The sequence below is a fragment of the Crocodylus siamensis genome, chromosome 3, assembly GCF_052110815.1.
Source record: "Crocodylus siamensis isolate JL-2025a chromosome 3, ASM5211081v1, whole genome shotgun sequence".
Classification (NCBI taxonomy): Eukaryota; Metazoa; Chordata; order Crocodylia; family Crocodylidae; genus Crocodylus; species Crocodylus siamensis.
In genome coordinates this window covers 142777377-142805337 of record NC_143397.1, presented here as the reverse complement: position 1 = coordinate 142805337, position 27961 = coordinate 142777377, and the positions used below count along the sequence as shown (strand labels likewise).

Here is a 27961-nt window from a genome sequence, read left to right as displayed (position 1 = left end):
TTCTGGTTTTCTGTGTTTATACACGTGCTTCTCTGTGTGCGTGGGTGTGTGTGTCTGGTTCTCTTTCTGCTCTCCTTTTTCTTTCTCTCTCTCCTTGTTCTCTTATTTGTCTCTTTTTTTCTCTCTGTCATTGCAACGTGCTCAACAAAAAAGGAATACACAACAACAAAGGCAATATTTATGATTATTAAATATACTAATATGCAGTGCATCCTGCCAGAGTGCCATGTACCCCCCCCCGCCCCCATTTTGTTTTTCTGGCATGTTGGCACTCCGGCACCTTCCAAGGTAGACATCTTTTGTGGGTTTTTTGGCACTCTGGCCAAAAACTGTTGCCTAGCCCTGGTCTAGCAGGTCATTTTCATGTGCTCTTACCACAACTGCATGCTCAGTTGTGATAATGTGTGTACAAAATAAACGAGCAAGTGCATGCCTGGAATGATTCAAATCTCACACAAAATGTCCATTGGAATTGTTCTGCTGTTTCACATGAATTGGAATAGAGCTGAGTAGGAAATCATTCTTACATTAAATGAAATGGGGCATGTAAGTAGATGCAAGAAAGGCATCATTTCTGTATTGATCTGATTGTGGTTTGAATATTGACCCTGTTTGGCAGAATCGCACATCTGTAAACCAGGCAACCTCCAAGCATATCTACCAATGCCAGCCTCTGTGGGCAACCAGAGAGCAAAATAAGCTACAACCTCCCAGTCTTGAATAAAGATAGTCTTAAATTTTGCACTTAAACACCTTGCTCTTTTTATCTAAAATCATGGGGAGGACCTAGTCATTGCCTGAAGCAATTAAGAATCAGGCTGTAGCCACTGAGAGAACATCTTAGTCTCTGTTTCTCTCATTTGCAGGTTGCTTTTCTCATCTGTTCCAATAGGCCCTTTTTTCCCCTTCTGCAGACTTATTTGCCTTAAAGGACTTGTTGAGGGAAAGAATCAAATTTGCACATCTGAGGAAGGGAGGCAGAGATTCAAAGGGATTATAGGGAGGTGTCCCAGAAGCTCTCTGGGATTTTTTTTTCATGAGTACTTTATGACCTGCAGTTTAATTACTCATGTTTTCCTAACCTGTGTGATAAACTGAGCTGAAGAGGAGGAGAAATGATGAAGCCACAGAAGTGCCAACCACTACCTACGTACTGCAGCAGGCATAAAGCAGCACGACTATGAAGTGGTGGTGCAGGTTGTGATCAGATCCAAGCAAGCTTCTTTTTCAACTGGATCACAACTCTGACTCTAATTGTCCTAATAAATGATTCCAAAAGACCAGGAGGCAGTGAGGAGCCATCCCTCTCCACCCCCTTTCTGATTGCTGCTTGTACAGAATAAGTTTGTGATACTTGCTGATTGTATCCTATTTATTCAGAATACTTCACTAAACATCCATAATGAATTTAGTTGATCTTTTAAACTAAACTGCCAAGCACATCTGTCAGGCTTGTAAAATCATTTTCTTTATTTGTTTCTCATTCTACAATTTTAGTGCTTATATTTTCAAAACAGACCTTAAGATATTTGTTGTATTTTTCTAAAAAGTCTTGAAGGCTTCCATATTAATTTTTTAAAAAGTATAGATCATTGATATGATATGGAGTGGTAATAAGATGGTAGTGGTGGAAACTGTTTTTCCCTACACTGTAGCATGAAACATAACAAAGAGTCTTTTGCAGCCAATGAGAGACAGGATTACTGACAGAATAGAGTGACACTGAACTCTGCTCAGTATTATGATGTCCAATTTTACCTCTGCCATAGAAGTCATAATAATCCTCCTCCAAAAATAATAATGTCCCCAAAACCTGAGCTTCTGGAATCCTGTGATTAAATAGGAATCTTTCTTTTCTTTCTTTTGTTTTTTTGTTTGGGTTTTTGTTTGTTTGTTTGTTTTTTTAATGAGTTGCTGGGCATTTCAATTTTGAAGAAAATCTTAAAAATATAAACCCTGAAAGCTCAACTTTCAGCAGATTTGAAAATATATGGTTCCTTATTTTTATCGTGTTATTTTTAAGTGGATCTTTTGGGGATTTTTTGTGCTTTCTGCATACTTGGGGGTTTTGTGATTTTTTTTTTTTTTTTATGTCCAAAAAGTTACAACAGGAAGCAGGAAAATCTAGAAATTAAAAGCTGATGCCTTAGATGAGAGAGAGAAACCTAGAGAATGGAAAACAATGGAGATAAGGTATTTACTATAGTAGAGGTAAAATAGAGCGTATGATCTGCAGAGCTGATGGAGGAATGATTTTTTAAAGGCTACATCTTACTATGAGTTCACAAAGGAATAAGGAGGCATGTAATAGAGTCCAGAATTTGATCCAAAGTGATCTGAATACTTGGAGTGCTATATAGGTACTAAGATATATATCTTAATAATAAGAAAGTAGCATGGTGTGGCAGATAATACTTGACTGAGAGCCAGTAGACATGGGTCCTTTGCTCTGCTAATGACATGCTGTATAAGATTGATCAAGTCATACAGTTTGTCTGTGCCACAATTTCAGTCTTTGTAAAATGGAGGTGATAATTCTTCCCTGCATTTGGAAAATGTGCTAAGGTGTATGAAAGATTAGTGCTGGGTATTTTTGTTGTTTTATTGTATGGAATCTGTATCTTTCTTTTTTTCTCTTTCAGTTGGACCATTATTTAATATGCCAGCACTATCTTGCATTAGTAGTAATAGTTCTCCTCCTGAGTCTTGCTCAGATTACTAAGAGAGAACGGCTACCAAGATGCTTATCTAGCTTGTTACTTCGGTTGATTCTTGGTTGCACTATTGGTACCTGATAACCCTGCCATTCAGCATTTTCTGTGTTGCACAATATTGCCCATGACATTAGAAAGAGATATAATCAAGTAAGTCAAATTATAGAAATTAGAAGTGACATATACCAGAAAAAAGATATAAGACTTGGAAGTGTTCTGAGGAAGCATACATTTGATATTGACAGCTTTTTGGAGGGTTGGTGGGGTGGGGAAGGACTGCCATTTATTACGTATTTGTGCAGTTTACAAAGGGACTCTCACCTAGCCTTTGTGTGTTACCACAATGTAAATGAAAAATATAGGGACAGCTGAATATCAGCCTGTTTGAAAAACAGTTCAGTCTTTAATTGTTATTTAAACATCTCAAAGGACTATCTATTCTCAGAAGAACTAAGTACTGCATGATGAATCTTGCATTTGGAATATCACACACAATACATTAGGGATATTTCGATCCCATACTCACTGGTATATGTGGAGCCATGCAGAAAATGACTGTGTTTTTTTTTTTTAATCCTGGTTTGGAAGAAGAATTTGGTAAATAGGGCAGGTCTATTAGAAAATGCTAACTTGTCTCTCACTATAATGCTCTTTCATATTTGACTGCTGCAGGGTGAAAAAAATCTAGAATTTGTTGGTAACAGATCAAAAATTCCTTTCTTGTTTAATTGAAGGTGTTTAAGTGAAGGAGATCATAGAAAGGACAGCTTTAAAGAGTACTGGAAAAGGAGCAGAATATATGTGTGCTTTTAAAAGTGCATGTGTGCGCGCACGTGCATGTGTACACGTGGTAAGTGTATGTTGCCAAATTTGTCAAATTTATGCTTCTAGGCAACTTCTCTGAGCAGTAATAGTGGTTCTTGTGTATGCTTCTTTTGGACTTGCTTCCAGATACTGCAGTAGTTTTAGTCCTGTCACTCTGTGTAACGGGCATAACATATTGCTTTTAAATCTCTGCAACAGTTTCAAGAAAACTGAGGGTGAAGGAATGAAGAAATTTGATCTTTGTATTATCTCAGAGGTTGGGACAAGTAAAAAGGAATAGGCTGGTGGCATAAGAAGAGAGGATCAGGGCTGAGGTAGGAGACAAAGAGGAGCAAATCTAGCATCTCCTGGTAAGATGATAGGGTGGGAGGAAAGGAGAAATGGGATAGGCATAGGCATAGGAGAGGCAATGGTGAAGCGGAGAAATAGGGAGAAACACTGAATGTGGGATGACAGGGATGATGCTACCTTGAATAGGAGATTGGACTAGATGGGAATCCTGAGGTCTCAACCTGCCGTATTTTTCTATTATTCAATGAGTCTAAAAGAAGAGAATAACATTATTCTAAAAAATGAGAAATTAGGTTTTACAGGAGAATAAAATAATTCAGACGTGTTAACAGAATGAAAAAATGAAACAAGACAAAGACAGTAACATATGATATAAAGTGGAAAAGATGGAAGAAAAAAGAAGGAAATTATTTAACAGGAAAATACCTTTATTATTGTTAATGAATTTGCCGTTTATTGGTAGTTTGGGTATTTTCTCAGTTTTTTAATTAATACATTTTAAAGAGAGAGTGATGGACAAAAAACGAAAAGTAAACCAAAAAATTTCCCAGTCCTTCCCATCAATATTGTGCAACACAGAAAATGCTGAATGGCAGAGTTATCAGGTACCAATAGTGCAACCAAGAATCAACCGAAGTAACAAGCTAGATAAGCATCTTGGTAGCCGTTCTCTCTTAGTAATCTGAGCAAGACTCAGGAGGAGAACTATTACTACTAATGCAAGATAGTGCTGGCATATTAAATAATGGTCCAACTGAAAGAGAAAAAAAGAAAGATACAGATTCCATACAATAAAACAACAAAAATACCCAGCACTAATCTTTCATACACCTTAGCACATTTTCCAAATGCAGGGAAGAATTATCACCTCCATTTTACAAAGACTGAAATTGTGGCACAGACAAACTGTATGACTTGATCAATCTTATACAGCATGTCATTAGCAGAGCAAAGGACCCATGTCTACTGGCTCTCAGTCAAGTATTATCTGCCACACCATGCTACTGGATCTGGCAACTTCCGTGCACTCTTTACCATCCCTCTTTTCATTCTCAAGAGCTGAAAGTTACACCTAGGAAACTGTTTTTATTATCAGTCTGGCAATATGCAACAGTAAATCACAAAGCATTTTGTGGCAAATGAGTTTATTTTTCAAACTGCAACAATAAGACTCTCAGGTATTAATAAGTAAAAGCTCGAGTTGAATTGTAAGGGATGTGAGTGAGCTGAACTCACTGCGTTACCCAAGTACAATATACATGTGCTAGCTGATTTGCATCACAGACAAGCAGATGTATTAAGTATATTGTTTACTGTCCGATATTGTTTACTAACTATCTTCATTATTTTATGTTCTGGAAGGGCTTCTTCTAAAACAAAAAATGCACTTGTTTGATTTATTTTATAAATGTGAAATAATACAGATGTAAAAGGGATGATTCATTTTCTAGAATTAGTATAAATTGAGTTAGAGGATAACATTATGAAATTCCATGTGTATTTAGACTGGGACATAAAAGTTACCAGTGTAGAATACCCAGGATGTATTGAATGCTAGATAGATGGACAGAGACAACAATTGCCTTGCTAAAGCATTTTGGGATCCTTGCTGAAATGTAATACTAAGCTTGGTGTGTGTGTATCTGTTATCTGGAGTAGGGCTTTCTTGTGTTCAGATCAGGGTCCTGCAGTACATTTTCCAAGATTCTAATTTTTGACATTGAATTCAACGTAGTGGCATAATAGAACAACTCAGCCAACCGTGAACATAACTACAACTGAAACATATCCCCTCCTATTGAAATCAAGAGTTGAAAGTGCTTAGCGCTGAAAATCAGGTCCTGTCATGTGTAAGTGGCTTTTCTTTTTAACAGATAAAGTTCTGGGCCCAGTTTTGTGGGTAACCCGGCCTGCTCAGCTCAGAAGTCAGGAGGGAGGGAGGCCAAGGTGTTCATACCGATGAAATCTCTTGTTCTTGGGATGCCCATGGATGCTCCACCTTGCAGCTGGCTACAACAAACTGCAGTGGGCTATTCCTGCAGCTAGGGGTCACCACAGTGCAGCAGCACTTGGACCACACCCCAGCACATCTTCTGCCCCAGGAATGTGAAGGTGAGAGAGTGCAAGGAGGCAGCAATGCCATGTCTGCACTGTTGGAGGATTCCTTTCCTTCAATGGAAGTTCTCAAGTGCTTGCTCAACACAAGTTTTACAGTGGCCAGGATCTGACCTTTTGTCCTTGGCAGTCTTATTTGGCTGAATCCATATACAGAATAAAAATAAACATATTTAGAAGCAGGAAATACAGCAGCCTCCTATTGGGCAATGAATGAGTGTGCAGTGTTAAATATTGCTGCTTTGTTTCAAATACATACCTGCAAAGGGTTACTGTTTGTAGTGTCCTACTTGGACCGGCATTCTAAAGCTTTCATCAAAGTAAATCTGATTATTTTGCACATGGTTTTCCTGAAAGGATGTTATGATTTTCTAGATGTTTGTTAGCTGGTGATAAATTAGGCTTTTATGATGTCATGTGAAAAGCCACCACTTGGGCTTCCTACTCTATCAAGTGTGCTGAAGGATGCATTCAGGGCACACTCCAAATGAATAATCCTCTCCTATCTTGTTTGACTTTTTAACCCTTTCATGGATTACTTGCTTTATAGTGAGAGGTGTTTGGCAGAGAAAAATACAGCCTATTGTATCAGTTCCATGGAGATGTTTGCATCCCCCTTTTACGCACTCAGAGTGCCTCTAGTCTTGTAACAGGAAGATTACTTCTGGGCACCTCCTGAACCATAAGAATCCTGCCCTGCCTGTTTTTATCATCTATTGAAAAGGGTTTCTGAATCTGGCATTTGTCAGTGATTAACTGAAATGCAGGGAGGCAAAAAGGGCCACTGTGAGATTTACAGAGAAGATGTAGGAGAGGCTGCCTCAGAAACAGAGACAGTAACAAGAGACAGTCCCAGACAAGGAATTGTGGCTCAAGGTGCTACAGGGTCACCCAAAAATGTGCATACTGAGCAAGGAGCCATCTAGAACTAGCCACTAGGAAACACAAAACACAAGGGTGAGTTTGAACTGCTATCCCTCTCCAGTGTGTAGGCCCCTGAGTCACTGCAGGCAGGGGCCTCCCTCCACTCGCAATGCAGACCCCAGAATCCTTTCCTGAACTAAGCCACCAAAAACTGTTTTGGGGATGTTGGTCTTTTCTATAGTGCATTAATAGTTGCAGCATTTGCTCAGAAAGCTGGAGACTTGAGTTCAATGTCCTCCTCAACCTTAGGATGTTCAGCTCTACATCTCTACCCTCCCAGGAGAATGCCCTAACCCCTAGACTAGGCTGTGGGGAGGAACTGTCTACCTCTCCAGTTAAAGCTGTGCCAGTATGCAGAAAGGAATGCAAGAGTCATGAGACCTAAAGAAGAATGTGAAAGTGGCCACATGGCTCTAGTCCAGTTATTATAAGCCCCCTTGACAGGGTGAGCAGTGGGCTACAATGAGACATGCAGGTTTGGAAGAGTCAGAGTTTTAGACACATGCCTCTCTTCAGTATTCCCTATTGGCTGGCTTATGTGTCTCCCCACTCTCCCCCAGTCTCCTCAAAGGACTAGCTGGATCCCATTCCAGACCCTTTAAGCTGTATAGAAAATGTGTGTTTAAACTGGTATAAGGTTACACTCCATGAACCAAATGCAAATATCTCATCACACCCAGGTCCTTACAGGGACCTGGGCCTTGTATATTTGGTCACTATTTTGTTGATAACTTAATGAAGCACATTTACAGAAAAATGCATGCCTGTCTGTTTTTTTAATATGACCTTTTTTAGATATGTCTAATTTAATGTATGCAAGTAGAGTCACTAGTTTTATTCACTTTAATAAAATCACTAGTGACAGCATGTCCTGTAATGGTATAGAGCGTTACTCTGTAAATGGTAAATAGGGAGTTATTAAACTGTTGCTTCATACTTCTTTACATACAAAATAATCTGAGTGTTGTAATGATTACTGTCTTCTTTCTGATACTTGCATGGCAATGATTTGTAAGCCTGTAATAGTTATTATAATATTAAAATGGTTCTTAATTATTTTTTGTGGTGAAGGAAGAGTGATGTTATTGAGACAGCAGGAGCAGCTGAGAAGGTGGCCAGTTCTCCCTTTCATCCTAGCATACAAATCAGTGTTGAAACCTGATCTTTTTATGTATGGGTTAGCACATTTAGTTAGGTCCAGTTTCCACTGCCATTGGGAAGTATAACTCTTACTGTGCAATTAATCACACTGAAATCACACTGTTTTACAAATAGAGTAATTTGCTAAATAAATGAATACAAATAAAAATAAAAGCAAGATAGGAAAGGGGAATTTAAGCTTCAGATATAACACTTAGGACCTTTTTGTAACAACTGTGTTTAAGGACTGAAGAGGTATCAACCACTTGCTCAAGTACCCTAATAAGTACTCTGCCTGGTGATGAGACCTTACAGGTTCAGACCACAATTACCCAATATCTCATCCTTACTCAAGCAAAACTCCCATTGACTCCAAGAGTAAACGTACATACACAGCATTTGTTCCATGCTAGGATGAAATATTGTGATATAATATAGCCCAATAAGAGACGAGCACATTGATTGATTAATTAAAAGATAATCTGTCATCTAGAACACTCTCCTGGTGTTAATTCTTCTCTTTTATGACAACCAGGCCCTCATTATCCCATTGGGAAATAATTTATCCCTGAGGCTCCTACTGTTATTAAAGCTCACTAATTTCTCTAGAAACTTTGAATGACTTGATTTTGTTGAGAAACTTGCTTTTTCGGAAGCTTACTGTAGCCCCAAGATCTTTAATTCTTTGTACATATGTGGGGATGGGTGCATGGGTGATGGATGGATACAGTACCAGAGCACATGTATATGCCCACATCACTAAAGTCTACTTCACATTTAGAAAATAGAATAAATATTTCAGTTAGGGGATGTGATTTTTTTTAACCTAAAAAGTTTCATCTATAGAAGCTGTAGTGTGGATGCTGTTTTTTTCCAGGAAAAAGGTAATTTATGGGTACTTTCCTTCCTATATGGAAATAACTAAATTGATATAGTTACTGTAACTGCATCCATGTGGTGGGGGGGGCAGGAGGGACATTGCAGTGAGTGAGGGAGTATTATACCCCCTTCAATGGCCTTTTTGAGTGAGTTCTCCCTGTTGTAGTGCAGCGAGCAAAGACAGTGCATTGCAGATTGCACTGTAAATGTCAGTCTTCCACACTATGGAAACTCAAAACAAATTTTGCTCTATTACGTATGTTAAGCTTGTATATATGCACATGCAAAGGTAAACTTATCCCATGTATTGGGTTTCTTTTTCCAAAATAATCATGACTCATACAAATGGCATGTATCGTATTGTGGATTTAATCCTATTCATCTTCCCAGGAATTCTCCCAGTTCTCTCCTTGGGCACCTGTTACACTTAAAGGGATCTAACTATATGGACGCTTCACTTGAGTCTACCACGCCACCAGTTGTTATGTTTACAGACTCATAGAAGTTGGAGCTGAAAGACCCATCAGTTCATTTGATCTGTCTCCCTGTAAATGTAGACTTGTGCCCTGAGGTAAATTTCTATTAGGTGAAATCTTGGTGCCACAGAATTCCAAAGAAATATTGCCACTAGTTCCAGTAGGGCTTCCTCTGGTCCCATGAGGAGAATAGTCCATACTTAATATTGTCACCACCCAGGGCTGAAGAGTCCTTAAAGGTTAGCAACTCTCTTTTGAATTCCTGTAATATTAGCTGGCCTGTGGGGATAAATCTCCAGTTAGGGCAACTTGCATTTAGCAACTAATGGTCTGATCCAAAGCCCAGTAAAGCCAGTACTTGTGATTTCTTTGCATTAGGCTCTGACTCAGGAGGAATTTAGTCTGGCCCAAAGGAAAACTTTCTCCAAGATATTTTCTCAGGCTTCCTCTGGCAAATTAAGAGATTGAAAAATACTCAACCATATTCACATTCTTAAGCGTGTAAATCAGTTGACTTTTGCACAAAAGATAAAAGCAGCCATGATCCAGTGTCTGCCTATGCTCTTGTAAGTGTACATGAGCATTATGCCCTTGTGTTGATTAACTGGTGCACTACCTCCATCAGAGTGATTACGCTCTGGCGACAAGAATTGTACAGCAGAGAGGGCCAGCTCCCTCTGTTTTGCTCCATTTGCCGTTTTATCTCCAGTGTCAGTGTGCTTGTCAGAGCCAGTGCTGACTGACTCAATTTCCCTGAAGTTGAGCTGAAGCATTGTTTTAGCACTGACGGCATTCTCTTGGCCCCGCTGATGGACAATACCACTGATTCCCAACTTCCTGAGCAGACCAGACAGCTTGCTGTTTTCTTCTTGTCTCTTATCACCCCCTGTCATTAAAAGAGAGGTCTGGCTTCAGCTTCAGTTTGTGCAGATACACAGCAATAAAGTGGAAAAGGCATGAGGAGGGGGAGAGGGAATATTCATTACAGTTATTATCACTCTTGTGTTTGTTGCTGCTGTGAGTTCATTTGCTCTGTGGCAATTGATCCAATTGAACGTTATCAAATAGCTGAGATACAGTTACTGTTGTAACATCTGCTTTGTGGTGGAAAAGCAAGAACTGATTTGATTTATTCGCTAAGTCCTCTTAATGTTAGAAGGACAATGGATCTCCTTTATAAAAAGGAGCTTATTCATGAAGTGCTGAGCACCTGCAATCTATGAAAGTCACTCAGGTTTGCAGGTCCTCAGCACAGGGCTCATTCTGAGGGATACTGAAGTTTGTTGGGGGGATTTAGTTTTATTTTACATAGAGTTTCCTAAGCAGAAAATCAATTTATATATTAAACACACTGGGAAAAGTATCAGAACTTCCACTACAAAGGAAGCTTCATAGAATCCAAGTTTTGCTCTGAGCTGTTTCCACTTGATAGGCTCTCTGCAAACAATGCTGTCTCTCTGAAAAAGCTCACTGTTCCAAGAGTGGAAGCTAGCCTGCTTCTGCTGCATTAAAAACAAATATAGACCAGGAACCAAACTTGCTGGCATTCCTTTATTCCCTTGGCACTTTAACTGCTCTACAACTTTCCTTTCCTAAAAGCAGTAGATGAAAAAAAATAAAAATTGAGTGATACTCCTCACTGCCTTTCTGAAAGTCATATTTATTGGGTATTTCCTAGATTTTGAGCCTTCCTCACTGATACACTTTATTTTCATGTTCCCCTTCCACTTACTACACTTACCGACTGCTACAGTCTTATATTTTTTCTTATGGCATGACAGACATATACAACACTTCAGAGACAAATCAAGATGGTGAGCCTTACCTTGAAGAGTTCAATCTTAAGGGTCCCATCCTGCAACTACTTACAGGCAGACTTGGTGCCTATTGATGTGACTACTTTCATTTGCTCTTTAACTTGGTGTTTCTATTCATCATGTTTGTACCTACTAATGATATTTCTGCACTCCCCTTCTAAAAGACTTTTGCTTTTATTAACTCTACACATTACAAGTCGTTCAAATGAGGTCAACAGGGAATGCTTGCATGCTTAAATCTTCTTGCAGGAGCAGAGGTGTAGTTGAGACACAGTATATCAATACCTGTGGTGACAAATACTGGGTGGGTTAGAGGCATGAAAGGGTAAGGACAGCAGCAATTGAATTATGCAGTTAGTGAGGCAAGCATCCCAAATATGGTAAGCTGTTTGATGGGACTTCTTCCTGATCTTAGCAAACATGTTAACTAAATCTTTGCTTTAGCAGTTAGGTGTAGCAGCCCTGCAGACATGCTGTGTGGCTGACCTTGGGTGCATCTACATGAGATGCCTTAATGCGCAGTAGCCTATTCTACTGCACGTTAGTGTATCATGGCAAAAATCTGGCTAGTAAGCTACTGTGCAGTAGAATTAGTCTATTGCACATTAAGCATCACTAAAAAGGCATGCTGTTTTGTTACAGCTCATTAGGACAGCCTAATATACCTTTATATAGCATGGTATATTAGAGGTACTAAACTTTAATACATGCACAATAACCTGAGTTACTGCATAGTGGCACTGGCAAACACCTATTTTGTGATGATACTGCACAGTAGCAAAAGTGCATTAATAAACATGTAGACACACCCTTTGCCAATGAAATACCTTACAGAAGCTCTTATTAAAAATAAAAATGAAATGTTTAAATATGATAACCAAGAAACCTGAAGAAAAAAATTGGCATAATAAAATAAATATAGGAGGAGATATGATAACGTCCATGTACATCTCAAAGTTAGAGCAGTGGGGGGACACTGTAAAATAATAGTCAAGTGAAATAGTGTGTTTGTTTATTTCATAGCGTGAGTGGAACTTGAGAGGCAGAGCCCTAAGGAGATATATGGGGAGAGAATAAAAATGGAGCTAGAAGGAAACATTTTATTCAGACTGTTAAGACTCTTGAGAGCTGAGGGCAATTTAGAGGCCCAGGCTTGACAGCTTTTCTGCACTGAAAGGAGTGCAGGGCCAGGCACTTAGTTTAGTGATTCTTTAGCACTTCATTCGTCCACTCTTTGTTTATGAAAGAGCTGTAACATAAAAAGTCTCCTTCCTGAAAAACCTCTTGCACCATCTTGCAGATTTTGAATGTGATCACTACAACTTTTCTGACAGTATAGAACTATTGCATGTTCAGCTCCTTATTTTAGGGTGGGACTCATGTCTCTGCTGAAGCCAATAAGGTTGGGATTTCACCCTTGGTGTTTTATAGTGCCCGTGTTTTCATTGGCCTTGCTCTTGATTTTATATTGTGGGATAACAGAGCAAAATCTGAGCTGAAGTACTGAGCTGAATTGATGAATGTTGTAAATGAATGATACTGTCTGTACACTTCTTGTAGGCATGAAGTACATCTCTCTCCTTTTTTTGTCATGCTGTTTTGAAACTTTCAGATTTCCAATTAAACTTAATCGAATTAAGCAGTTGTAAATTGCACCGTGAAGCCAGATCAATTACCTAATGAGTCAAAATAAAAGTAGTGATGACATCCTGTATCAGAACTCAAGAAATGTGGTATTTACATAGAAATATTTAACATGTCTTCCTTGTGGTTGTATAACCTATCTGTAAAAATATCTGGCCATACTACAGAGTAGGTTTGTCTGCCTGTGCCTTTTTTTTGTCCAAGGACCATAACATCTCCATAAGATGAAGTTTGATGAAACTTTAAGGGTTCTTTTGGGCACATACACTACAAGCTATAATTAATGTGAAGGGGAGAGAGCTAGGCAAACAAAAGAATGTATCAAAGTTAAACTCATTCTTTCCCTGCCTCCAGAGAGGATCATATCACCACTCAGAGAACTTGTATCTTTTGGGTGTTAAATAGCAATAAGCAATTTGGCTCCTGGCTGTTACCCCTTTAGCTTACTACACCACATACTCAGCTCTCTGTATCCAAGAATAGATAACCACTTGCATGTTAAACTTGTGATTTATGTCCTTCATTTTCTCTTTCATGGAAAATAAAAATGTAGTGTCAGATCCTCCTAAAATGGCTGTTTAACAAAGGACAGTTTACTAGTGTTTTAATTGGAAGTTCCAAGTACTGAAAAACAACAGAAAACAAATTCTTACCTCCTATACCTAGACCGTTGGAGTCTTCATAATGTCAAAGAACCCTTTTTTTCCACACCTTGTATATTTACATCACAATGGGCTCATCTGCATGAGACGCTAAGTGCACAGTAGCCCAATATGGCAAAAGCCATTGTGCGATGCTACTGAGCAGTAATATTAGGCTACTTGCACAGTATCTTCACAAAATAAGTGTTTTCCAGTGCTACTATGCAGTAACAAAGATAATTGCGCTTGTATTTGGTATTTGTTTATACAAGTACTAAATAAATGCACAGTAATGAGGACTGTGCAGTAGCATTAGTGTAGACACAGCCAGTGATAAAGAAAAAAGATTGTGGTAATGCTAAAACATGAAATATGCTGTGATTTTATCACCTACTATTGCATCAGAAATAGGAATATTGACAGGTCTTCATTCAGCAGTAGCTGTGCTTTGTGAATCACAAAGGTCCACTTTTTCTTTTTGGGACCTATTCCATCCCTTTCACAGACTTTTTTGGTGTGCCTGTATCTCAAGGAAATAAAACCCTGGGCCTGAAAAGTGGTAAGACCACTGAATGGCATGTGGAGCTTCAGTTAAACCTAAATTTGGAAGTATCTGGTTGAAACTTTGAAATCTCTGGTTTCAAAAAAGACTTTAATAATATAAACAAAGAGTGATTCTGTTCCAAGAGGGTTTCTTTTTAAACATTCTTTTTATTGTAATTGCCTTATTGTTTTCAAATTATGAGCTACTTGCAGAAAAATACAGGAAACATGACTGCAATACAATCCTTTAATTAGTAATAGCTGTTTTCCAGTCATCGTTAAGTACATTTCTATTCTGTACTTCAGGCTTTCACTTGTAACACAACCCTCAGATATAGATGTGATGTTAGGCTGGTTGGTTTAAACTGCAATATTGTATCTTATATCCATTTTATCTTATGTCTGTGTATTAACTTTCATAGAGCAATTTAAAAAGTCCATAGGAATAACTGTGTTTATATAGAGCTATTTTAAAACAAATCTTACTGTAAAGTAGTGTTTCAAGAAAGTCTATAAGCTACTTTGGGAGAGCAATTTAAAATGTTTTAACCTGAGTCAGATGGGAACATTGCATTACCTTATATACTAAATATTTTTACAAACTAAGCACCGTTGTACTTTATTGTTAGCGTGTGTAACCTTTTTAAACGTGTTTTTTGGAGTCTTACACTTTAGAGTAAGAGTTAGAAGTAGGTTGGACTTCACGTGCAAAGCTTTTGCATTAGTTATCTTTACCATTCAGTACTGTGGTAATATTTGTAATTTTTATTTCTTAGCATTTTTTTCTTATATATGGCTACTCAGTGATTGAGTGTGAAGGCCTTGAATTACAGAAGACATTTTTGAGGTAGACAATTTTAATTGGAGAATATTTTTACAGGAAAGGTTAAAGTTTGCTCCCATGCTGTTGAAAATCAGAATAAAGCTGTATACAGTGGGGTTGCATTCCTCTGTCTCTAACCCTTTTTCTAAATAAGTAAAGAATCATGACACTGGGTAAGGTTTTCAAAAAATCTGATTTTGAAATAAAGATTGTATTTGTAAAGTTATGACGGCTGCAATGTTTATGAAAAATAAACTCCAGTTTTATGATTAAATGTCCTTTATGTCTTTTAAAACTAGATGGAACTGAAAATGGCTGCTAGCTAATGAATTAAATAATGTTTTAAATAGTTTATTATAGTATTGATTAAAATGCAACTATTTTTACACTTTTTAAGGAGGGGGAGGGTCTTGTTTCTTCATATATGTGTCTTTCCAATGCACATTTAAATAAAATCCAGATAAAAAGCAGTGGTACTTAAATGTACCCTTATGACCTGAACCAAAATCTATCCAAGGGGAGCTTTTGCCATTTTAGAGCCCATTTTGCAATTCATATTCGTATGGAGATCATTTCTTCAGAGGAGTAATTTTATGATACCCCCTCCCCCACCCATGGGGGACCCGTTACATTGGCATGGTTTTGAAGGATTTGGCCCAAAATCTCTATTGCAGTTTCCAAAAGCCACCCTAGAACTGCAGTAACAAATTAACAGGATAATTTAGGGAAATGAAGCAGATTTGTTCCAACAGTGGTTTGTTTTGAATCAGTTGTTTACTCTCTTCTGAAGGAGGAGGCTAACTCCTTATTTGTACCATGAAGTTTGAATTATTAAAAGTGCTGCTTGGAACAGTCTCAGCAGACTTGTTTGTTCCATATCCCCCATTTCAGGATAATTCCAGGAGTGATTTTCCTCTGCTCCTAGAATGGAGCTGCCTAGCTTTATGTAGCATAATTATGAAGAATTTCCTATGTTTTGCTGTGCAAGATCTGTCAGTTAACATAATGTGTGTCTTTGTCTCTCAAAATAAACGCAAAACTTTAGAACTCTTGATTCAGAGATTATAACTTTCATTAGACCAACTAAGAAATCACCCAAAAAAACTGTCTTTTTCTGCAAGTTTTTGAGCTCAGTTGCCTTTCCTCAGGCGCAGGGAAAATTAAAGATAGTAAAAAGTCCACCATCTTTAATTTTCCCTCAGCCTGAGGAAGGGTGACTAAGCCCAAAAGCTTGCAGAAAAATAAATTTTTTTTTGCGATTTGTATCTGAAATGCACGATGCTCTTGGAGTACTTAAGCGAAAATGCTCATCAGCTCCCACACTGGACAGGAGAGTGGAGGATGGAGAAAAACATATTTCTCCAGTTTTAGAGAAACTTTATCTTGCTGTGTTATGCCACTGAAATCAAACCCAAGAGCAGAATTCAACCCACAGATTTTATCTCCAAGTTAAAGAAAAGACCTTGCTATACAACTATAGTTATCTTGAGTGGTCACCTACAGGCAGCTTTTAATGATGCTTTAAATGAGAATGCTTATGCAAATTTAAGCAAAGTGATATTGATCTATACAACTAACTTCTAATCTAAAAGCAACAAACAATTTATAGTAGTCCTTAATTTCATTAGAGATGCAATAAGTGTATATTTTTGTAGCACTTTAAAGGTACTTGAATCAGTAAAGATATATTTGACTGACAGCTGCTCAGTTTCTTCAACAATATTTCAAAGTTGTTTCTGTGTATCTAGCTTTTATATATCTGGTTACTTTCTTTTCTACTTGGCTGTTCAAATTACTTTAAAAAATATTGCATCAAGAACTTTCTCTTTCCCAGTATCAGCTGGTTGTGCCTACCCTACCCTGTAGCCATGCAGCCACAGAGAGATTCTTAGCAGTCTAACAGCACTGTCCTTTGCTGATCACATGTTTTTTATTTGAAAGAGAACATTTCAGTTGTCATGTTTGCTTTGTGATTTACTCCTATTTAAGCAAAAGGTGATGGGGGTGTGTGTGCAGTGATTTGAAACAGCTCTTGCGGTAGCATGACCAGGATATATGACAACTTCATGTAAAGCGTTCATCATTAAAGAGTCAATTAGATTTGATGTAAAAAAAAATTACCCCTTTACTTTTTATATGGCTTAGGCAAGGATTCTTAAATGTTGCTTCCTGGTGATTTATAGGCATCTAAGGTTTGACTGAAACTGAAGTACTTCTAAAAGGAATTGATTTTTTTGTCTGTTTCTAAAAATGGCCTGAACTGATGTAGCAGAGCTGTGAACCATGGCCTTACCTTTCCACCTATCATTTCAACCTGTTAAAAAAGCCAGGCTGAAGTTTTCCTTAGCCTGAAGGCTTTCATTCTAGCTTTTCTTTTCAAGACAATGTGTAGCTACTGAAAGCCTCAAGATGCATTATATAAGAGTGAACAGTACAATGGCAAATTTTAACGTTGCAATGAAGAGCCAGATGAAGAGACCTTACAAATGTTTCTTTCTCTTCCTCAGGAATTTCTTCAAGGAGATTGTACCAAAGCCAAACAAAAACTAAACTGGACACCCAGAGTCACTTTTGATGTAAGTTCTTCTTCTTCCAGTGTGTTCATGGGCGTGTGTATGTGCCTTTAAGAGACTCGGTGGGGGGGGGGGGGGGGTGGAAAAGTTCTGTGTTAATTGATTTAAACAGAAAAATAAATTACATTTTCAACAATGATTCAAAGAAGACTATTAAAAAAAAGCCACTAGAGGAAAGTGGAGTAGTAATTCAACTTCTAACATTCTTTGGATGGAGTACTGCGGTTCTCAACATTTTGGAAAAATAGCTAGCTTTGAGTTAGGATCCCAACCTTAAAACACAGGCCAAGATTGAATAAATCAGTATAATAGCACAGCATTCATGTAACAAAGCCTAGAAATGCACAAATAAAATTACCGACGGTTGTTTTTAATAAAGCATTTAAACTGTATGTCAGTGCTATTTCAATGTTGACTCTATGGGTGGTATTATTCTATATCCATTTTGTGGTATTTTTTAAATCAGTGCTCAACTTTACACAGCTCCAGTGTGTGGTTAAGGAGATGCAGAGGGTTAGGTTCTTGGGGTGCACTGGATATTGCAAATATGAATGTAGGCTAAATAAGGGGAAGCGTGTTGAGTCTTCATGTGGTGGATAAATAACATATGCCTCTGTTCCCTCTTGCAGGACCTGGTGAAGGAGATGGTGGAAGCTGATGTGGAGCTGATGAGGAATAACCCTAATGCTTAAACCTGCTCCTGCTCCTGCTCCACAGCACTCATGTCATTTGCCCTAGGAAAAAAATAATCACTCCGGATGTTTGCTTGAAGGGATACTGTCTGCCTCTCAGTGGGACATAATCTATTGGAGAGGAACCCTTGGATGGGTGCAGGACGATTTGGTGTTGGGGCTTTTGTAATTTTATTTTATTTTCAGTCCTTTTGTAAAGGGAACGGTTTAACTTTCGGCCCTTTCATTTTGCACATGAGATCTCACACCCCACTGCTACTCCATTCTGCTGTCACTTTTTTTCTTGCATTTGAGATTTAACCCAAGAGAGCCTTTTTGCCTGATCATGAACCTTAAAATACTGGCTGAGATCTGGGGGGAGAGGATTCCCATTAATTTCCTTTTGATATTAAAAATGATCTTTGCTATTAACCAGGAGTGGGTTTGAGTACTTTCTCCAAACAAAGGGGGGGAAATTAAAAACAAAACCAAAGCACTCCAGGCCTAGCACTTGGTCGCTGCTCCCTCTCTCCCTCCTCCCCAGCTTCCCTTTGCAGTACACTCCTTGTTTTTCTACCCTCCACCCCAGTGTCCCGTTTCCACCACTTGAACTCTTTCAAGTCGGGAGAACTGATCTGACTGACAGTGAAATCGCCTTTTGACCGTGCCGAATTAATTCCTAATTGCTCGAATATCTTTCGGGGCAAGGGGGGAGAAGGACGGGGGTGCAAGGCTTTCTGAAACCTCCCTTTCAGAGCTGGGAGAGGGGTGTGTGCGCGGGGGGGGGGGGTGCAGAGTAAGTTTCTCTGTCCAGCACCTTCTCGCAGACTCGAGGCTTTCACAGCCCCAGCTTCTGCTCACTATAATTAGATCTTATTGAACCGGCTGGAAAGAGCCAGCTTCAGAAATAAAAACAAAATCAAAGGGGGGGGGGAGCTGGGAGGTGAATAAATATTGTTGGGCCGCGCCGTGCCAAGGTGCCCGGGTTAGCCAGAGGGCGGCGGAGCCCATATCCTCTTCAGCATCTGCCCTCACCCGCACTTGGCTCTCCCGCCTAGGAGGGGACAGAGCCCGCCCTCGGGGCTCCAGGGCGACACCATGTCCCTATCCGTTTGCAGGCGTGTGATTGCGGGGGGGGACACAAACGGGCATCACATCTCTGAGGTTTTGGGAGGAGGGGGAAGGGCGCAGAAGTGGACAAGGAGGGCAGCTGCATGCCGCAAGTGCACACGTTTGCACGAGAGGGCGTAAGCCTGAGTGGGGACTTGGCCCCGGGGGAGGGGGAGGCACTCGCCGAGGTGCGCCGGGCCGGCCGGGCGGCGCTGCCCCGGGACGAGGACGAGAGGTTGCAGAGGCCGAAGGCGCGGGACGTGGCGGGCGGCGCGCAGGGGGCAGCGGGAAGCGGAGCGCGGCTCACGCGGGAGCTGCGGGCTGCTGCTAATTGGAAACAGATGCTTCCTTTCAGGCTGACCCCGCCGGGCAGGGGCTGAGCACTGCAACTGCAGAAAAAAGTAACCCCCGCCCCCTCGGCTTGCGTGGCTGCCTGCAGGTGCAGGGGCGCGCCCGGCTGCCGGGGGCTGCTGCTCGCGGGGAGATGCGGAGAGGCTGCGAAGCGCGGGAAACGCAAGGATTCCCCGCCCCGCCTCTAATCCAGACTTCTGTACTGCGACTAGCTCCGACCCGATCTCTCGGTGTAGCTACATACATTTACACGACTGAGGACGACGCACGTGGTCACCAAACTCCAGAGGCTCGCACAGAAAAGCGTGAAAGCAGTCATTTGGGGGGGGGGTATATACATGTACATATATGTGTAGTTTGTTAGTGTGTATATAGCACGCAATATATGTACTATATATTCTTTGCTATAGCACGTAATATGTATGTGCTAGATACGTTGTTCACTATTTTGTATATATAGTTCTTTATTTAGAAAGAATGCTATATATAATAGAGAACAACATATGCCTAGCACATGTATTACGTATTATAGCACATATATGTTGTGTGTTTTTATATAATAGCAAACTATATTTATCACGCATTGTGTTCTATAATAGCAAACAAAGAACTAGCCCGTGGATTACGTGCTTACATACAGTAGCAAAATATATGGCACATATGTATTACATGCTACATAATAACATTAGTACGTATGTGTATGTGTTACGTAATCGTAAACAGTATATAGCACGTATGTATTATGTGCTATATAATAGCGAACTGTATTAGGACATGTTTCCCATGCTATATAATAAGAAACTTTGTTTTTATATAGTTCGCACAGTTTGCATTTTTGCATATTTTGTTTGATATTGTATACAACATGTATTATGTGTTATATATAATAGCAAACAAAATATGCATATCCTATATTATCTGCCACGTATAATAGCAAACATACACACACACATATCCATATATATACCACATAGATATTATGTCCTATATGGAATAGCAAACCATATATATATATATATAGTGCACCGTATAATAGCAAGCAAAATAGATATAGCACATAGTATGTGCTCCATGTAATAGCAAACCAAATGGATATAGCACATAGCATGTATAATAGCAAACAATATATATAGCACATGTATAATATGCTATATATAATAGCAAACAAAATGACTGGTTTTCACCCTTTCCTGTGCAAGCCCCGGAATTTTGGTGGCCAGGTGCCTCTTCTTCGATCTTATACGCGAAAATGCTTTCCCTTCCCCGTGATGTTTTCCCCATGAGGGAGATAAATGTTTGTCCCGATTCGGATTTTGTGAATCGACCCGGTACGGGCACGCGTGTGCGGCCTGTGCGCTCGTGTCCGAGCTGCGCTGGAGAGCAGCCGGGGCCTGCCGCCCCCCGCCCGGGTTATCTTTTCGTGCGCAGTTAACAGGTGTGTGCGGCTGGAGATGCGCCTCTGCTCGTGTGCTTGTGCCCTCTCCCAGGCACCGGCGCACACGTGGTGCGGGAGGAGAGAGGCTCACACCCACTTGCAGAATGAATCGTCGGCGAGAGGCGGGGGTTGCATTGTCGCTGGAGCTGAAACGCGAGCCCCAGCCCGAGCCACTGCTTCCCCCGCCCGGCAGAAGCAGCGGGGCTTTCGCACGTGGCCCTGCAGAGGGGCGCACAGAAGGTGCCCCCCCCCCGCCGGGGCAGGAGCCCTCTGCACGGGGGTAAAGTCTCCACCGCCACTTCTGCTTCAGCGGCGGCTCTTGGTCGCCAGGGGGGTTTGCTTTGAGGAAGGGATCTGAGAGCATCTTTCCCCTCCCCAGTAGCTGTGACCCAGTAACGACACCATTTGTTGCAGATCTTTAGTAGCACATACTTAAAAAAAAAAAAAAAAGACGTTACAAGGCGCTATTCATTGCAAGGGACTGGTGGGGATGATTTTTTTTCTCTCGCCATAATTTATTGGCTGATCTCCGACCTCATTGGATATTAATTAATACATCCCTTAAGAAGAAGAGGGGGAAAAAACCACTCTAGCTAGTTTACACAAGCTAACATTTATTTTCCCCCTTGCTCCCTTCTTTTCTGTGGCACCTCGAAAGCTGCTGGTGCACCCCACGATTTTGGTTTTTCCATCTGTTTGGGGAGGGGGACTTGGTTATACGCGTGACTGTGCTGGTTGGAGAGACTCGTTATTGTACGAGTCGAAGAGACAGGAGAAAAATGAACTATACGGATAACTTTCTTAAATGGGGGCGGGACATTGCTGTCAGAGCTAAATCTACCTTCCAGAAATACCCCTGCTTCCATGCCCGTGGTGCGTAAGGTTGGAAAGGTCCAAGCTGTGATAAAGATGAAGAAGAGCTGGCCTTTCCCTGCAATTCCCTGTTCCCCTGCAATTCCCCGTGTCACTTCTCAGTCCTCCCGCTCAGCCGCTTCTCGCTATACTGCACGAGTCAAGTGCCCTGAGTTTTGCCCGGGGGTTGGAGTCCACGGGGCTCGGATGCGGTGACTGCGGGGGGCTGTCACGCCCCAGCGGTGCCCTGGGTGGGGGGATGCCGCGGGGGGGACGCGTGGCCGCACCCTTGGGGCTCCTACTCCATTAGCAAGGGCGGCTGTAATTGCAAGTGGTCATCAAGTCTGATCTCGCGAGCAGCCCACCCCCCTGTGCCACTAGTGACTGCAGCCTAGTCCCAGACACGCCGAGCAAGGGCTGGGACAGAAAGGAAACGCTTCCCCCCCCGCCCCCCAGTCTCTTTCTTGCGAACAGTTGGGGGCTTCCTCTGCTGAAGGGGCCCGATCCTCCCCCCGTCCCAGCCTAGGGGAGGTGGTGTCCGCTAAAGGGCCAGTCCGGGCGGCGGGGGCGACGGGCGGGCAGAGCAAAGCCCCGCGCCCCTGCTGACATCGTGCCGGAGGAAATTACGCGCGCTGGGGGCGCGGGGCTTCCCGGGGAGCGCAGGGGCGTGCAACTGAGGAAACCTGGTTTGGAGGGCAGGCGGCCAGGCCTGGCTGAGAAGAGTCCCCGTCTCCGCTGCTAGCCCCGCTCCCCAGTGCCCTTCCCCTCTCCCACAAAGCCTTTTTTCTTTCAAGGCCCTTGAGAGCGCGGAAAGCCACCGGCCGGCCGTGCCCTTCCTTGCACCCCCAGCCACCCCGCAGGACAACAGGGAGAGGGACACGCGCTAGTCCGCGTTAGCGAAGCAGGGCTGCACCTGACTTGTCCTGCCGCCTAGCCCCGCATCTCCACCTCCTGGTGCTGACCCGAGGTCGCTTCCACTCTGTACACGGCGGGGGCCGCAGAGCAGCCCCCCGGGCTGGGCTGTAAAGCCACACACAGCTACACAGGGCCAAGCTGCACCAAGCATTGGGGCTTTTTTTTTTCTGCTCCTGCTGCTCTCCCGGGTTTTTCTCTGTGGGTTTGGTCGGGTTGCTTTGCTCTGGGGGCTCTTTCGTTTGTTTTAAATAGATCAATCCCTTTCCTCCCCAGTAGCCCCACACACAGCCCCACACCCTGCCTCTCAGATCTCGGCGCGGAGCAGAGGGACAGAAGAGGCCGGGATCTCCGCCAGCGCGCAATAAGCCCCCGGTTCAAACCACGAGGTGAGCAGCAGCAAGCCCGAAGCCAGCCCGGGCCAAGCCTGACTGAGACGGATCGGGTTGGTGTTTTCACCGTGACATTTACAAAACGACAAGAGGCGGCGGCGGAGGGCGCCTGGCTCCGGACACAGGCGGCCGCGCTCCCGGGACGGGACGGGAGCGGGTCCCGCGGGGCAAGCAGCCGGGCGCGGGCAGCCCCCGGCCGGGCATCACCCGCTCCCCTCGCCTCTGCCACTCCAGACACAACAAACCCCGAGAGGCCCAGTCGCGCCGGGCCGCCCCGCAGCGCTGGGACTCGAGAGGCAAACATCAGCGGGCCCTCTGCAAGTCCTAGGGCGAGGGGCTGAGAGCAAAGCAGCTGCTTTACTGCGCTCCTGCCATCACGGCAGCTATCTCACACATACATATATACACACACACACACGGTTGCTCAGGAGGCCGCGAGAAAAGTTGCCTATTGCTTCTCCCCCAGTCCATTCTTCTTTCATTTTAAACCCATTCTTTCAGGGGCAGCCGTTGGACGAGGATTGCCAGTGAGCACCTTAACCCCCCAGCCCCTTGCTAAGACAGCATTGCAGCCAACGCCTGCTTAAAACTTTCTAGAGTCATTTTGCAGTGCCCGCACCCCAGGCACTGCACCAGCCTCTTCCCTGCCCTGCCAGGGTGGCACTCAGAGGAGAGGGGAAAACGCTTCGGCTCACCCTCAAAACGAGGGGCGGGGGGGCCTCAGGCAGCCCTTGCAACAAAAGCTCAGCTCCGGGCCGATGTATTTATCCTGGGCAGTCTTGCAAGCCCCGACATTGTTTAAACAACTTTCCCCTGCGCCGGACGATATTATCAGGATTTTTTTTTTTTACATTATCGTTCCACATGGAAAAACATTCCTCTTTCCCCGTCTTTCAAATATTTACGTAAAAAAAAAAAGCACCCTCGATGGCTTAAAATGTCCTGGCGAGCTAAAGCAGTGCCAAGAGCCTGCGGACAGAGGGTCGCACGGCATCTGGCTGCGCTTTAAATCGAGTGAGCGCGTCTGGACAGACACGCGTGTTATCTCTTGGGCCTGCCTCTTCCGAGCTGGATCTGACCCTCGCTCGTAGTAACGAAGCATTGCTTTCAGGCGAGAGGAAATGCAGCTAGATGGAGAGTTAATGGCTCTGAATGTCTTGGTTTTCCTCCTTCCTCCCCAGAGGTGACGGGGAGGGAAAGATCCGGTACCATCCATACAGATGCAGCTCTATGTTCATCTGGGGCTGGCACAGAGCGCGGGTCGCCCACCCGAGGCCGGGGTAAGAGGCGAGCCGCCCCTTGCTAGCGGAAGCGCAGGTGAGTCTCCCGCAGGTAAGAGCCAGGCTGGCCGGGCGCCTCCCCGCCGCACATCCCCGCTGCCCACCCAGGTCGAGTCAAGCTGTGTTTACTTTAGGGGCAAAACAGAATCGGCGACCACCCAATCGCCAGCCGGGCGGCGAGCTCCCCCTCCCTCCCAGCGCAGCCCGGCTACCCCGCGCTTGCTTTCCGCCGGGGTGCCCCGCTGCGCCCGGCCCGGCCCGGCCACCTCCGCCCCCCCGGACCCACTGCTGCCTCCGGCCTGCGCAACCACCGGCCCCGGCAGGAGCTTAGCAGCAGCCTGTCTTCTGGGGGGCATTGGCTGCTGACACCGCCCTCCCAGACTCTGGGAGACACATGCACAAAGGCCCTAGTTGTGTGTGGGGGGGGGGGGCGCGTGTGTCACTTAGCGAGGCGCACACACACACGCAGTTAGTGTTAGCGCGTCAGTTTCGCCTCTCCCCCCCATAATACGCTCAATATGCTCCAATTTAAAAGCCAGCCAGAGGGAAGGGGGGGAAGAAGTCACGTAAACAGCCAAGCCCCCCCTGCCCCAGCTGTAATACAGAGCAGCGGGACCAGGAGGCTGGGGATGAATGTAAGGGATGATGCGGGGGAGGGGCAGGAAAGCCATCCTCAACCCCCCGGCCTTGCTGGTTCACGCTCTGAGGCGACCAGCCCGTCTCCCCGCTGTCACCCCCTGGCCCTTGTAGCAGCCCCCGGCCGGCTGTCCCGCCGTGCGCGCCCTCCAGGTGAAGGCGGCTGCGGTCAAAAGAGCCCCCCTGCGGGGTCAGGCCAGCAGCGCCCGCACCCTCCGGCCCAGCCAGCCGCCCTGCCAAACCCCCGGTCCTTGACTTCGCCCGCCTCCCGTGCTCCCCCCGCCGCTGCCTGTCTTCCCGGGCCCTGAAAAATGACTGCGCTGCGCCGCGTTTGAGTTTTATTCCTTCCTGACCCGGCCGCGTTTGTGGCGGGGACGCCATCCATCTCGCCCTAACGCGACGGGTTGTTTATGCCTCGGGAAGAGCCGCGAAGGGCTGCGGGAGCCCCGGCCTCATTAGCACGGGAGCCGCCGCCGGCCCGGGGCAGCCCCGATGGCTCTGGCGGGGCCCGGGGGGAGGTGAGCGGGGGGTTGGTGGGATACACGCCCGCCCTTTCCTCCAGGTTTCTCCTGCCTCTCGGATCCGGGCACACACGAGCTGCCTATGCGCACAAGCCCAGAAAGCCAGAAAGAAAGGATGCCCCTGGCTGGGCTCCCTCTTGGAAAGCTCCGACAAACTCCCGGCACGAGGCCTGCGAGGGGCAGCCGAGCCGAGCCGACCCCCCGCGGGAAGAGCAGCCTCGGCCCAGTTGCTTCAGGCTTGAAACGAGGAAGTAGAAAGCGGGGTAGGGAGGGGGGAGGAAAAAAGAGTGTGCTTGGGGCGGGGGGGTGGCTGGAGGAAATGGTCTGAACATTAACAATGACCGTCTGAGGAGAAAAAGAAAATAGCAAGCTAAAAATAACGGGGTGATTCTTAATGCGAAGGAGCTACGCGAGCGCTGAGTAAAGCTGCCTGGAGAGTGTTGCAGTCCGCACCCAGAGTGCCTACTGACGTGCGGGGCTGTGCCACAGCCTCGGGCTCCCTTTCTCTCTCTCTCTCTCTCTCTCTCTCTCTCACACACACACCCCAATCTTCACCCTCTCTCTCTCTCTCTCTCTCTTTCACACACACACACACACACACACACACACACACACAATCTTCGCCCTTCCTCATGACTACTACTGGGTATTGATTGCCCCGTGTACACACACACACACACACACACACACACACACCAATCTTCGCCCTTCCTCATGAAGACTACTGGGTATTGATTGCCCCGTGTGAGCCCGGTGCCCGCGTTTCTACTGGAGAGGTCATCGGTCTGCAACAACAAGACTGTTCCCCTCCCATAACACAACGCTCGGTGTCCTGGGAAATACTCGCCCCTCCAACTCGAAGCCTGTCAGGCTTCGTAGCTCGAAAAAACACTTCAGAAAATACGCAATTAAAGCCCTGAAATGTCTTTCCAAGAACGGCATGTTAATATAACTCAGCTTTCCACAATTGTTTCTTTCCTTGAGGAGCGGGCAAAGAGGGCAGAAGGCAAAGGACAGATCGCTGTTGGGGCTAAGAAATGATAGTGAGAGAGAGATGCAACCCCCCACCCCCACCCCCCGGGGTTATTCAGACCGGGAAAAACTTATGAAATCTGAGTCCAGCTATTCAAATAATATTCTCAAGCTTTCTTGAGGGAGGGAAAACAAAACTAGCTTCGTGACTTTTCAATAAAGCCTTGAGATTTTGATTTCTTAAGCGTATTTGTAAACAGTAGCAAATACACTGCCTGCTGAGCACAAACGTGCTCGCCAGGTTTGGTTCTTTCTTTCTGTCTTTCCTCTTTAAGTCTGACCTGGCCTATCTAGGAAAATAAATGTCAACGATTTGTATGCGCAATGTAGCCTCTTTTTTTTTTTTTTAACTTGGCTACAAACAAGTGTCACTCGCTTTGTGAAGAAGCTCGAAGAAGACTTAAGTCGAGCTGGAAGCCAGAATGATTTTGGTTGTAACGAGTGTGATGCAAAAGCAGCTTAGCTGAACTGCTGTATTGGGGGGGAGGGGATCCCCAATTTGGATCACTTAAAATGAACAGCATCGCCGGGTCAAGAGCATCAGAAGAGAGAGTCGCTTCCCCAGAGAAAAGGCAATGAGAGGAGGGAAGGGGAGGTGGAAACGGTGCTGGACTCCAGACAGACCTAACCCAGACCCCCGTGCAGGGCAGGGGAAGGGCGGCCAGCTCTGCTCTTGCCGTGTGGCCGGGGGAGGGCACCCCTCGGACCTAGGTCCTTGGAGACCCCTCCCGACTCGCCCCCGGCTCCCCAGGCCGAGCCCCACCCCGTGTCTCACAGCCCCCTGCTCCTCGTGCCCTAAAGGCTCCGTGCGAGGGGGGCCAGGCAAGAGCCCGCCTAGGGACCCTGCTTCCAGCGCCCCGAAGACGGGGTCGCACAACGCAGCCTCCCCGTGGCCTCTCCCCCTGGAGCAGCAGCAGCCAGGCCAAGAGACCCGGCCTGCCCCTTCCTTCCCTGCCCCACAAGCATCAGCCAGCGCCTGCCCTCCTGGGGATGCACCTCGGGGCAGTCTGCCACGATCCACCGCCTCTTCTCCTCCCTTGCTAACCTTTCTTTTGCCGGGGAGCCCCTGGCCTGGCGAAAGCTCCCACCCCGAGCTTGCTAGCAAAGCAGGCGGCCCCCCTCGGGGCCCTGCTGCCCGGAGGGTGTCCCGGAGCAGGGTCGGGGGCTCGGGTGTCGCTGCCCGGGGAAGGGCCCCGCGCTGTCCGCGGGAAGCGCCGCCACGTGTGTCCGCCCAGCGCCAAAGGTGACCGCGGAGCGCAGGGGTCAGCAACCCTACTTCCCCCCGGGCCAGGGGAGCGCAGCATCCCCCAGCTACCAGCCTTGCTCCTGGGGCAGCGGGTCGCCTCCCGGGGCTGCTCGGGCAT

General features: G+C 44.7%; 1 protein-coding gene and 1 long non-coding RNA gene across 2 annotated transcripts in view; one reads left to right on the top strand and one right to left on the bottom strand.

Moving 5' to 3' along the window:
* The window catches only part of GMDS (GDP-mannose 4,6-dehydratase), a 583437-nt gene extending 564929 nt beyond the window's left edge, over positions 1-18508 (top strand). Inside the window, exons 10-11 of the mRNA XM_090039384.1 lie at positions 17340-17408; positions 18035-18508. Coding sequence (XP_089895510.1) covers positions 17340-17408; positions 18035-18097 — 132 coding nt within the window. The 3' untranslated portion in view covers positions 18098-18508. The remainder of the gene's footprint in view (positions 1-17339; positions 17409-18034) is intronic.
* The window catches only part of LOC149868933 (uncharacterized), a 100752-nt gene that overhangs the window by 62439 nt on the left and 10352 nt on the right, over positions 1-27961 (bottom strand). The gene's annotated exons all lie outside the window — the stretch shown is intronic.